This window comes from Macaca mulatta, chromosome 6, assembly GCF_049350105.2.
Source record: "Macaca mulatta isolate MMU2019108-1 chromosome 6, T2T-MMU8v2.0, whole genome shotgun sequence".
NCBI classification, from domain to species: domain Eukaryota; kingdom Metazoa; phylum Chordata; class Mammalia; order Primates; family Cercopithecidae; genus Macaca; species Macaca mulatta.
Genome location: NC_133411.1, coordinates 70,527,582 through 70,541,843, shown reverse-complemented (window position 1 = coordinate 70,541,843; position 14,262 = coordinate 70,527,582). Strand labels below are relative to the sequence as shown.

Here is a 14,262-nt window from a genome sequence, read left to right as displayed (position 1 = left end):
TTTATCAAGCCTATTTAAACTTACGAGTTTAAAAAATGAAGCAAACTCTTTCCCTGAGATAAGCTTTTTACTTCTTTTGCAAGGTAGCTATTTCAGTAATATTTGCGATGGCACTATAATGAAATCTGTCAGGAATTAGAAGGATGAGTACTTTAACTAAAAAATGAGCATGTTTGAGAATTTCTGATAACACTAATGGGTTAGTGTTTCAAATGAAAATAATTAAGTCAACAAAAAGAAATTCTTGGATCAGTCTTGAGGACTTAGTAATACTGATAAAGAAATATCACTTGAAAGGAGCTTTTTGTCTTTAAATGAAGATAAATTAAAAGGGTAACTAGGATTTGCTACCTGCAGTACTGATACCTACTAGCACAGAATCCAAGCTAGAGTATAAAAGAAAACTCCCTTTCTAAGTCATTGGGCAATTTTTAAGAACTCATTTTTTGGGGGGAGCAAGAAAAGTAGTCAGACAAATCAGTCCAAGGTGAGGTATCTTTGGAAAATTTAATTTGGACCATATTTTCCTCCTCTTTCTGAAAACATCAAATATCCCCATACATTTTGGGTTCCACAGCTTACAAAGGGGCAGTGGGTTTCCCGCAGTTACATACTGTACCCAACTTTCTATAGAAAGATAAAACATTTTCCAACCTTGCTTTTGAGTATTTCCTAAAAAATGCTTTAAAGTTTCCTTACAATCAATGGCAAGTAAAACAAAGTAAGGCTTTTTTTTTCTCCTTTTCCCCTTTTTATGTACTGCATGTTGGAGGAATAAGGAAGACTAGTTCCATCAGAATACTAGTAATCCTGGTACCCTGGGGATTACTGCTGGATCCTCCCAGGTATACCCCTATTATTGAGGCCCTGATGCACCCCTGCACTGAGGAACCTGAGAAGGGTAAGTACTGAACAGTCTGTCATAGCCACGTGGGACTGTCACAGCACAGGTGGGACTGGGAGTCGCCCAGTTCTTCTTGGTGCTCACAGGAGTAACAAAGGAACTAGGACCAAACCATAACTAGAGGTCTCCCATGTGGTACTGCAGTCTCACACGTTCACTTTTACAGGCCTTACAAATGTACATTTGTAGACTCAACGTATTTACTGGGAAAAAAAAAAAAAGAAAAAAATGCCTTTACTAATTTCTGTATCAAATTATTAGAATGAAAATAAAAGCATTTGTCTGATGAAACACACTTTCTATGTTAGATGAAAATAACTCCCTTGCAAGATAAGCTTGGTAATGTGTATTTGTCACTATTATACATTTTTGCTTAGTTCACACATTTCTTTAATAGCATCATCTGAACAGCTTTGTCAGTTTTCAAACCTGTAGTTTCATTAGCTTAAAAAAAGGATAAGGCAGCCAAATTTAATGAATTTTGGTTGCAGAAAAACATCTCGGGCATTAACTCTTATCTTCAAATGTTAAGAGCACATAATTAAAAGATAAAGTTTCTTCTCTTAACAGGAAACTAAGCAGCTATTGTCATCAAATGTACTTTTACATGTACTTTTTAGTAAAGGGCCCCCTCATAAATATAAAATTAAATTCTTTTGAGGAATAGGTTTGTGATTTTAGTTATGCAGGATTTACATTTATCCTTTACATTTTGTAGTAAAAAAAATGTGTGGTCTTTGCTTATTTTCATGAAGTGATTTCTTCATCTCAGCAGGCTCTCACATACAAACGGCAGGCTAGGTTACTCAGCTTGTTTCTGAAAGGCGAGGCAGCCACATGTCATGTGCTCTTAGAATCCTTGCAAAAATTCCTGTAGCTGGGTGACAATCTCCGTGTCCACCGTTTCCATGAGGGACTGGAAACCTTGTTCTCCTAGCATCTCCTGCTGTGCCTTGAGCTTCTCGTAGATGAACTGCTGCAGTGACACCATATGAACAGGGTCCTTCAGGGCCAGCTGTGGGATACAGAGAGGAGCAAGACTGTGTCAAAAAAGCAAAACAAGTCTCTCCTACCTGCAATTTACAAGTTCTTTGTAATCTCTTCCACAGTAACAAAATTGCTTCTGCCTCTCTTCTTACACAGATTCTGTAATAGTCTCACAGTGGAAAAATCTGTCAAAGAAAATTTCATTCAATTAGTCTAACTTCAGTTCCCTAGGGCCCCCTGAACATGTTTTCTGATTAGCCATTTCTGAAGAGCTGGGGGACTCACTCATATAAAGCATCAAAGCCTAGTAGAAAGCATTCTAAAAGAAACAGAACATGCTGAAGAACATTAAATACAATTGTCCAGCATTCTCCTTAGGAAGATAGGGTAGGCCACTGTGGCAACCCAGTGATGCCCTCAGGATCCAGAGAGGAGACAGGGTTTGCCCTACCCTGGATTGCAATACTATTTAAATTCCTGTATATGCTTCTGGCTGAAAAAAAAAAGGGACTCCTCGTCTCCCACTGGGATATTTGGAAAACAAAAGAAGTATAATTTCATGAAAAATAACCCATAAGTCTACTCCCTAAAGATAACAATGATAAAGGAAAATATTTTGGCTTCTTCTATCCCTGTGGCATGCACATACATACATATACATAAAACACACCTGGACCCAGGCTAAGTGCAATGTGTGATATACCGGATTGAATCCTGGAACTAAGAGTGTTACCAGAAAAACTGGTAAAATCTAAATAAAATTCTGGAGTTTAGTTAATAATAATGCACCGATGTTGGTTTCTTAGTTTCGATAAATGTACCATGTATATCTGAAAAATGCAGGGCTGGGCCCGGTGGCTCATGCGTGTAATCCCAGCACTTTAGGAGGCTGAGGTGGGCAGATCATAAGGTCAGGAGTTTGAGAACAGCCTGCCAATATGGTGAAACCCCGTCTCTACCAAAAATACAAAAATTAGCCTGGCGTGGTGGTGCATGCCTGTAGTCCCAGCTACCTGGGAGGCTGAAGCAGAAGAATCGCCTAAATCTGGGATGTGGAGGTTGCAGTGAGCTGAGATCGCGCCATTGCACTCCAGCCTGGGCGACAGAGCGACAGAGCAAGATTCCGTCTCAAAAAAAAAAAAAAAGAAGAAGAAGAAAAATATAACATACAATGTTAACATTAGGAGAAACTGGGTGAGAGGCACATGAGAACCCTTTGTACTATTTTTGTTACTTTTCTGTAAACCTAAAATTATTCCAAATTAAGAAGATTATTCTAAAAAACGGACTCAGCAATTAGAAAAGCATACACCTCTGTGGCCATTTGGTATAAGGACAAACCGCTCTACAACTGACATCTCATCTTATGTCTTAGCTTATACAAGTGTCTAATCATACAATTTCTAAACAGCTAGGCCTGTGTTCAATTTTGAGATAAAAGCTGACGTCTCCAAGCTCTGAATGACATTCAAGGTTAGTTATTCTCAAGTTAATGACTTCATCAGAACTAGAATACAGATTGGAAAATTCCTGGTTTTGTTCTCTTTCCATTACTTCCACATGCTCTTGCCTTCTAAGAAAGTATGTGATCATTCAAGAAATATCTCCATTGAAATGGGTAATTTAAAATTAGGAATCTTCAGAGGCTTCAGTTATTAGCAAGAGATAATTACCCAGAATTCCTGACTCTGGGGTAACACCAGATAAATGAAGTGTTAATAGCCAGATTCACTTCAAAAGTCCACACATCGGATTTTAATGAGCAAGTGGCTCAGTATTGCTTAATTTTAAAATTATTACTCTAAGACAGAATGGTTCTAGTTGAAGTGCGTATCAGTTCCCTCTGTTGGTAATGATAGCCTTTTGACATATGCTTCAACCCATGAAGTAGTATTCTAAAGTGGTTCAAGATTTTAGTTTCTGTGGGGCTACTTACAAATTTCTTGTTCTTTGAGATTTCTATCCCTTGAAACAAAGTTTTCCATTATATTTCACTACATTAATAAGATATTTCACCCAGCAAGAATTTAGTGAAGCAAAATCTTTCATTTTCCTTAAGTTATGTGGCATGTCATTATTCACTTTTTAAGCCTATATGTCCAATTATAATTTTTCAAAAACTACTTACCGTAAAGTTATTTTGTCAGAGGCCTTTGAACCAGTGCAACTCCATCTTTTTTTTTTTTTGGGATGGAGTCTCTCTCTCTCTCTCTGTTGCCCAGGCTGGAGTGCAGTGGCACAATCTCGGCTCACCTCAAGCTCTGCCTCCCGGGTTCATGCCATTCTCCTGTCTCAGGAGTAGCTGGGACTACAGGTGCCCACCACCATAGATGACCAATTTGTTTTTATTTTTATTAGAGATGGGGTTTCACTGTGTTAGCCAGGATGGTCTTGATCTCCTGACCTCATGATCCGCCCGCCTCGGCCTCCCAAAGTGCTGGGATTACAGGCGTGAGCCACAGCGCCTGGCCTGCAACTCCATCTTGAATAGGGGCTGGAGAAAATAAGGCGGAGACCTACTGGGCTGCATTCCCAGGATGTTAGACATTCTAAGCCACAGGATGAGATAGGAGTTCAGCACAAGATATGAGACATAAAGACCTAGCTGATAAGACAGGTTGTGGTAAAGAAGCTGACTAAAACTTCCCAAAACCAAGATGGCCACAAAAGTGACCTGTGGTCATCTTCACTCCTCATTACATGCTAATTATAATGCATTAGCATGCTAAAAGACAATCCCACCAGCACCATGACGATTTACAAATGCCATGGCAATGTCCAGAAGTTACCCTATATAGTCTAAAAAGGGGAGGTACTGGCTGGGTGCCATGGCTCACGCCTGTAATCCCAGCACTTTGGGAGGCTGAAGAGGGCAGATCAACTGAGGTCAGGAGTTCAAGACCAGCCTGACCAACACGGAGAAACCCCATCTCTACTAAAAATACAAAATTAGCTGGGTGTGGTGGAGCATGCCTGTAATCCCAGCTACTTGGGAGACTGAAGCAAGAGAATCGCTTGAACCCAGGAGGCGGAGGTTGCGGTGAGCCTAGATCATGCCATTGCACTCCAGCCTGGGTAACATAAGCAAAACTCCGTTTTTTCAAAACAAAAAGAAAAAGGGGGGGGAAAGGGGGAGGAACCCACAGTTCCAAGAATTGACTACCCCTTCCCCAAAAATCTCATGAACAATCCATCCTTTGTTTAGCATATAATCAAGAAATACCCATAAAAGGCCAGGCATGGTGGCTCATGCCTGTAATCCCTGCACTTTGGGAGGCCAAGGCAGGTGGATCACCTGAGGTTAGGAGTTTGAGACCGGCCTGGCCCACATGATACAATGAAACCCTGTCTCTACCAAAAAAATACAAAAAATTAGGGGGCCATAGGTGGCGCATGCCTGTAATCCCAGCTACTCGGGAGGTGGAGGCTGCAGTGAGCCGAGATTGTGCCACTTGCACTCTAGCCTGGGCAACAACAGCAAAACTCTGTCTAAAAAAAAGAAAAAAGAAAAAAGAGAGAGAGAGAGAAAGAAAGAGAGAAAGAGAGAAAAGAGAGAAAGAGAGAAAGAGAGGAAGGAAGGAAGGGAGGGAGGGAGGGAGGGAGGGAGGGAGGGAGGAAGGAAGGAAGAAGGAAGGGAAAGCAAGCAAGCAAGCAGCCTTTGGGGCTGCTCTGCCTACGGAGTAGCCATTCTTTATTCCTTTACTTTCTTAATAAGCTTGCTTTCATTTCACTTCACTCTGTCGACTCAACCCTAATTCTTTCTTGCGTGAGATCCAAGAGCCCTCTCATGGGATCTGGATCAGGACCCCTTTCTGGTAACAATTTCCTACTGAATTTTGCTAAAGTGTTTTCCATCCTAGGAAAATACTAAATAATTGCTAACTTTGAATTTAATTTTTCTCACTTAGAAACGGAACATTTTTTAATAATAATAATATATTCAGGCTTCCTTTCCATGAAACTTGGTAGATGACACACAAATACACTAGGTATATAACAGAACAAAAAAATCTTAAAGGAAAATTTATCTACAACAATGTATTTAACCATGTGGTCTTCAAAAATTCCTTAGTTTAATTAAAATATCTTTGGTTTCAAAATTCCCTTCTTTTCTGACTTCTAATTGTTTTGCTGCAGGTAACTGTCAATTTCTGAAATATATCTAAAATAACTAAGTTTCTAAGATCTGTTGGATGTAAACTCTCCTAACTTTGTGGCTTAATGAAGAGTATGAGTCCGGCAGATACCAACCAGAACAAACTTAATCAATAGGGCGCAGCAATACAAACTCAATCATCAAATTATACCCACTGTGAAATCCAATCTGTCCTTTGAGAAGCTTGGAATACAATTTCTAAATGATCAGCTTGTAAGTAAAGGAACATTTTACATTGCTATGTCTAGAAACACTGGGACCTAGACTTCATGAGATAAAAATGGCAGTACATACATACATATATACATACATGTCTCAGTAAACAAATTAAAATTCTAATTTAGCAATTACCTTATAATCTAGGTTTCTTGACATAATTATTTTTCTTTCTATTAGTCCTTGACCACTATTACTTGGGCATTCTTACTCTAGTATGCCTTTATTGCAATGTGCTTTAAATCTCTGAGAGTAAACTTGAGAGCAATGCACAACTTAAGGAATCAGACAAAGTAATTATTTCAAGCCTAGATCTGAGCAACAGAACATCTGCTTATTTCTTCACGTTTCGTTATGCAATGATCTTCAGAGCAATTAAATGGGAATCAAAATACAACATCCACATTTACTAAACTCCAATCACAAGCAAGGCTTCTGCTAGGTACAGGGTAGGCCATTCACATATATAATTTCATTTAAAATTAATAATAAGAATAAAGGAGGAAAGGGAAGCCTCAGCAATGTCACAACAAATCTTTATACAATAGTTCTTCACTTGGCAGCATAAGGGAATCATTCGGGGAACTTTAAAAAATGCTGATGTCTAAGTCCTACCCCTAGTGATTCTGATTTTAAGTAGTTTCAAGTTCTAGAATATTTAAAAGCTCCACAAGTGATTGTGATATATATCCAAAAATAAGAAACATTGCTACAGAAAAATGTGGGCCAAGAGTTTTGAGGCCTAACCTCTCAAGTAAACACAATAAAACATCTACAGGTATTTCTATATGCATTAACATAAAAGAATACAGACAACACGCTAAATAAAACACGTAACACTTGAAAAAAAACAAAACAAAAACCCTTCAGCTACTAATTATAAGCTCTTTAAACTCAAACCCATTAACCATTACTTACTTGCCAGAAACCTTTCAGGTTTCCTTTCTCTTTCACTGAGGCAATTTTGAGGGAGTTTTACTTTACTGTGTGCATACTAGGAAATGCTGATGACTTTTTTTTTTTTAATCATTGTTTGACTCCTCCACTGTCCAAAAGTTTAGTGTGCTTCTGAGTTTCGTTTTTATTTCCTGAATTCCAAAGGATTCCTCAAATCACAGGGTAAATAAGATTCAAATTTGTAAAGGACGTTCATTTAGCCTGCTTTTCCTAACTAGTTATTGCTAGCATATAACAGCAACATACATTTACATATAATTATCACTTATTAAATTCTCTTCATAGTTGATCTGTTGATCTTCTTGGACTTTTCTGGCTTAAATTACTGACAGAGACAGGGGGCAGCCAAGGCCCCACTCTCCTTCCTGCTGAAACCTCGCCTTCAAGCCTAAAACAGCCTGAAGGCTGAAAAACAGGACTGCAGGCCTGGGAGAACCTCCAACCGGCCTGCCCCCTGGGAAGACTGGGTGGAGTCTTGGGAAATTTATGCCCCGTTTGCAGGGGGAGGAGCCTGGCCTGTCCTGTTCCTGTGTGGTAGGTATCCTGGGATTCAATCTGTGAGATGGGGGCCTGTTAACAGGTACCCCTGTCACTTTGCTGAGTTTTTTTCCATTTTGCCCAATAAATTCTGTTCCCCCTCGCCCTTCAAAGTGTCTGCGAGCCTAATCCTTCCTGGTCATGTGACAATAACTTGGTTTTTACTACAATATTATCATTACAATGACTTCTGAATTTCGTCTCTTCTTTGCCAAAACTTAAAACTTACATCCACTCTCTTCTCATTACATCGGATAGAAACTCTGTATAACAGACTATTGTATCATCATCATCATCAAACTCTTTTACTCTTCTTCCTAGGCCACACAGACCACATTTCCCAGCCAATGGAATGTGAGCAGAAATGATAAGTGCCATTATTCAACCTAACTCTTAAACCACTCCTACTCATTCTTTTTCAGTTTTCCAGCTAGACAGAGCCATGTGTTAAAGCCATGCATTTCAATAAGTCTGGATTGCAAACCAAAAATAAAATTATAAGCCCCCACCCCCCGCCACCCACCATCCATTTGAATGAACTTCCTCTTTGGCCAGGACACTCTTAAAATTTAACCTGAAAGACTACTTCAGGCCATGATGGTAAGCAGATGTGCCTCATTATACCTCTCCAGTATTAGAATCAACACAGACATTAAGTCTGACAAGAGATATTTATAATTTACTCTCTTTGAAGCCTACTACCTGGAGGCTTCATCTGCATGAGAAAACTTTGGTATCCACAACCCAGACATTTCCTTTCTATTGACCCCAGGTCTTCAGAAAAACTCAACCGTCAACCAGAAAAAAATCTACCAATAATCTGGAAGCCTCCTGCCTCCACATTTTGTCTCACCTTTCTGGACCAAACCAATCTATTTCTTTTTTTAGACAGAGTCTTGCTCTGTCATCCAGGCTGGAGTGCAGTGGCGCAATCTCGGCTCACTGCAAGCTCCGCCTCCCAGGTTCACACCATTCTCCTGCTTCAACCTCCCAAGTAGCTGGGACTACAGGCGCCCGCCACCTCACCCGGCTAATTTTTTATATTTTTAAGAGAGACAGGGTTTCACCGTGTTAGCCAGGATGGTCTTGATCTCCTGACCTCATGACCCGCCCTCCTCTGCCTCCCAAAGTGCTGGGATTACAGGCGTGAGCCACCTTGCCCAGCCCTGTATTTCTTAAATGTATTTGATTGAAGTCTCATGTCTCCCTAAAATGTATAAAACCAAGATGTACCCCAACCACCTTGGGCACATGTTCTCAGATCTCCTGAGGGCTGTGTCACAGGCCATGGTAACTCATATTTGGCTCAGAATAAATCTCTTTAAATATTTTACAGAGTATGACTCTTTGTTGACAGGATCATCCCTCAAAGACTTCAGATTTCAAGACCCACTCCTGCTCCTCCCTCTCTTATGTTTTTCCTGGGCAATAAACTATTACTTTGAGATTCCAGAGGTCTGTTATACAAGACAGCATTTCCTGGCATTTAGAATATTCACTATCCAGTGGTATGTTTGTGCACAGTTTCAAATAGATATTTTAGCACGGTAAAGACATAACATTCTATTCCTATTTCAATAAGAAATTTTACCAGGAATAAATGCTAAATTTAATGTTAGATTAAATTTGCTGATAGTAATTTACATTTCTGTATCTATTTTTATTTTAAAAAGCCATCTACACTTTTCTGTTTTATTCTTTTTTCTAGGTTCTAGAATAGCTGAACTAGCATAGAATGATGTATTCCTTAAAACTGGATACAACGAAAGGAAGGGAGGGAGGGAGGGAAGAACAAAAGAAGAAAAAGGGTGGAAAGACAAGCTGTTGCTAAAAGAATGTCATTAGTACTTTTTCATTTTACAAACAGGGTCTCACTCTGTCTCCCAGGCTGGAGTGCAGTGGTGCGATCTCGGCTCACTACAGCCTCTGCCTCCTGGGTTCAAGCAATTCTTCTGCCTCAGCCATTCAAGAGGCTGGGATTACAGGCATGCAATACCATGCCTGGCTAATTTTTGCGTTTTCTGTAGAACCAGGGTTTCACCATGTTGGCCAGGCTGGTCTGAACTCCTGACCTCAAGTGATCCACCTGTCTGTCTTGGCCTCCCAAAATGCTGCCATTACAGGCATGAGCCACCCAGCCTGGCCTGTCATTAGTAATATTAAATGAATTAAACTACATTAAAAAAAAGACTGATAGTACATTCTGTTAAAACCACTTGCAACGAGCAAGCAAGAAACATTTGAGAGGAGGGACTTTTGCGGGCAAGAAGGCAATTAAAAATACTTCTTCCATGGTTATAAATCTATTTCTATCTGGTTCTAAGTGATTTTTCTTTTTGCAAAATTAATATGGGGGAAAACTGTTCTGAAAAGATTTTTCCATTGATTAGCCTAGACTCGCATGTATAATACCTGAAGCCATACTATATGCCTTCTTATTCCTAATATTTTATGTTTATTCTTCTACCCCTTGATTAAATTGGCCAGGTTTATCTACTTTGTGGGCATTTTTAAAAGAAAAACAGGCAAACAATACTTATTCATAAATTTTAGTACTTTTCTGCCTTCTAATTTTTAAAATTATTGTCTTCTATTTTTCAAAGGCTGATTTTTTATAATGTCTTCTATTTTTCCTTTTTTTCACATCTTGACATCAGTAGAGTTCATTTATTTTCATTTTTTCTTGTATAATAATAAAATTACTTAAGGCTAGGAATAATTGTGTTCACACGTTTTTATGTGTAACAATCTCAAAGCTGTATATCATCTACTTCAAAATTTCAAGCTTCCCCTTTAAAATACTGCTTAAAAAACTTTATGAAACCAATATTTCTCTCAACCTTTGTGTAATATCTGGTTTTACTTTAATGTGGTCAGATAATTTAACCTGTACTATTTCTACTCTGAGAAATTAGGGATTTTGTTAGCCTAGAATGTGCTCAGTTTTTGTAAATGTTTCACGAATATTTATATATATAGATATTAAGTTTCCTGATATTATTCAGATCTGTCACTACACACATACTAGATCATCTTAAGTTCAACTAAACATAGGCTCACAAGACTACCATACGCTATGCTTAGCATCAGTTTATACAGAAGGCTGTGGGGAAGACTTGCTATCAAAAAAAAAGAAAATGTGTAGGAAAATAAGATAAATTTTGTACCAATAAAAATGTTACAATCTTACATGTATTTTTAGAATCCTATAAAAAAGTATGTTGCTTTTTGAGATAATTTCTTATATGTTTTATAAAAGCATTTCTACTTGTAAGTCAATTTTGGCAGTGCAATTTAGGACTATCTCTATTCAATTTCCAGCGATGGGGTGATCTCTTTACATTAAAAAAAATCAACTTTAATATATAACTAAATTAAATAATAGGGAATTGTTTTCTTTCCATTCATCTTATTGTCACTAAAGTAAAATGACTACATAATAAAGTGTAACAGAATATTTAGGGGTGTGCTATGCACATCAATGTTACAAAATTAGAAAATAACAGACTGCTAGAGATCTAAAAGTGCCACTATCCAGCAATGCCTTTAGTTCTATTACTTCCCTCTCAGAAATATAATTAATATTCCTGTTTGTCCACTATGGGAGAGAATATACTATAAAACCAAACATGTGAATTAATACATTGTTCCTATTGTATGTGGACACCAGGTGATTCAGAGAATGGAAAGAAGGTAAACTGTGGAGGAAAAATCAGATGAGATTTCTATTTGAAATCTAAATGTCATGGATATGCTGAGTTTTCTGAATATCATTTATTTCCATCTACACTTTTATTACAGGGACTGAGAAATCTGAACAAGTATGAACATCTATAGGACACAGCTGCTCCCTTATAGCTCCTTATTGTTCCAATTGCCTTTGTGGTTCCAAGAAGCAAGATCACTGAGCAAATCTTAGGAGAATCTCAAGTCTCTTGGTAAAAATGCTCAACAAGGTCAAGCTATCAGGTGAAGGACTGAAAAGTGCAGGTGCTACAAAGAGGAAATGTTGAATGAGAACCTTTAAAGGCAAGAAAGTTTAATAATGAGTCAGTCAGTGTCCTCAATCTCTTTCAAAAATTTGATTTCATCAAATGGTGTATCAATAATTTATAAAAATGATAAAATGTGATGGAGATGAATAAGGGGCTAAAAACTTTCCATCTTGACCATCTGGTGACAGAGCAAAATTGTTTAATAAACCAAGTTTGACTATGAAGCTAATTTTTCTAAAGCAGATCCTGTTCTGTCACTGATTTTTTTTTTTTTTTTTGTCCGAGTCAGAGTCTCACTCTGTGGCCAAGGCTGGAGTGCAGTGGCGCAACCTTGGCTCACTGCAACCTCTGCCTCCCAGGTTCAAGCGATTCTCGTGCCTCAGCCTCCTGAGTAGCAGGGACTACAGGGGCATGGCACACGCCCAGCTGATTTTTGTGTTTTTAGTATAGATGGGGTCACGCCATGTTAGCCAGGCTGGTCTCAAGTGATCCACCCGCCTCGGCCTCTCAAAGTGCTGAGATTACAGGTGTGAGCCACTGTACCCAGCCATCTCACTGGTTTTTATTATCACAGATCAGATGTATACATATTTCTAAAAGTTATTTGTTTATATTTTGATTTACTGAGGAATTTTCAGAAACAGTAGAAAACTTTTGGCAAGAAAATATTTGAGATTGTGCTTAGCCACATCTAAGAAAACTTCCTGGCATTTTCCTACTACAGGATCTCAACTTTCTCCTCCTGCCCACCCCGCCCATCAACATTTGGCTACCTACAGATTAACTGCTTCCACTCAGTGAATAATGATGCCATTAAATAGATACATCCACATAGCCAGTTAGCTGTCCTTGGGCCTCAGTAACAGAAATATGTTCTCTCTGTTTTCTGTTCTGGCTCCTCCTCCTCTCTGTTCTGCACCACTGCCACCCCCCTCCCTTCCACCCATCTTCCACTTTTAATGACCTGTCATGACACATGTACCTATCAAGATAATCCAAATGTACCTATCTTTGATCAGCAAATTCCATTTTGTCATGTGTGAAATAACCAGAATGGAGTCACTTGTGCTAGATGCCATGTAATCAAACTAAATTTCAAAACAGACCAGTTTTCTAAAAATGGGATTCACAGTAACCAATCGAAAGGGGCCCAGTAAACCTGAGATAGCATAATAATGAAGCACCCTTTCCCTTAGCCCATCCAAGGAAAGTAACCAAATGTTAACCAATCCACTGTTTGTACTATGCTGTTTACTTGTCCCTGCTCAAGTTCCCTTACAAAAACCAACTCTTCCACCACCTCCTCAGAGCGCCTATCTATTTTGCAGACTGGATGCTGCCTGATTCATGAATCACTAATAAAAACTAATTAAATCTTTGAAACTCACTTTGTTGAAATTTTGTTCTTTGATACATGAAACATATTCACAGGTTCCAGGGATTAGGACATGCACATCCTTGGGGGATGAGAGAGATTATTCTGCCTGCTACACTTATGGCATACAAGGCCCTCTATGAGCCATTTGCTATTTTGGCATGTGGTATGCACCTAATAAATACTTCTTGAATGGTACTCCTACAACTACCCGCTGCTCAGTGAAACAAGATAATTATACTTGCAAAATCTAAACTCAAACAAAACTACACCAACAAAACATGAGTGGCTTAAATTCAGGGTTTCTCAAACGTGGCACCATCAAACATTGGGTAGATAATTCTTTTTAAGGGGGGGTTGTTCTGATACAGACAGGAAACAGGGAAATACTGGGTAGAAGAGGGCGGTTTCCCAGCAAAGGCCCCCACCCTCAAGCCTGGAAACTGGACGCCCTAAATGGGAACAGGCACTGCTGTTTTCATGCCCAAAAGTTTCCGCATGGCCCACTACACCCCGCTATCCTGTACCTATATAAACCCCAATCCACCTGGCCTGCACAGGGTGGAAAACCGCTTAAAGGCATTGTTAAGCCACAAACAATTAGCATAAGCGATCTGTGTCTTAAGGGTGTGTTCCTACTGCAGTGAACCAAGCCCCTCCCTTCCTTTCCCATAAGGGATACTATTAGTTAATTTAATATCTATAGAAACAGTGCTAATGACCGGTTTGCTGTTAATAAATATGTGGGTAAATCTCTGTTCGAGGCTCTCAGCTCTGAAGGCTGTGAGACCCCTGATTACCCACTTCACACCTCTGTATTTCTGTGTGTGTGTCTTTAATTCCTCTAGTGCCGCTGGGTTAGGGTCTCCCCGACCGAGCTGGTCTCAGCAAGTGGTGTCCATTCGTGGGGGCTTGAATCCAGGTGGAAGGATCGCCAAGTGATGGCTGGAATGGAAAACTAGCTGGAGGACACCCGAGTACTCTCAAAGCAATCCCCGTGGTGAGTAAGAAGGGGAGCTTGGAAGCATCAGGGTAACAATGGGACAGGTTTGGGGTCTGGTTCGTTCCAGCCTTGGAACTTTTTCACACTGATAACGAGGAGGAACAAGAGTATAGTAAAGTAACAGAAGAGGTT

The 14,262-nt window shown here is 39.3% G+C and overlaps 1 protein-coding gene across 6 annotated transcripts in view; it reads right to left on the bottom strand.

Moving 5' to 3' along the window:
• Nucleotides 1-488: 488 nt before the first annotated feature.
• The window catches only part of IPO11 (importin 11), a 229,617-nt gene continuing 215,843 nt past the window's right edge, over nt 489-14,262 (bottom strand). For all 6 annotated transcript variants that reach the window (XM_015140096.3, XM_015140095.3, XM_001083045.5 and 3 more), the window contains one exon: nt 489-1,919. In XM_015140096.3, coding sequence (XP_014995582.1) covers nt 1,755-1,919 — 165 coding nt within the window. In that variant the 3' untranslated portion in view covers nt 489-1,754. The remainder of the gene's footprint in view (nt 1,920-14,262) is intronic.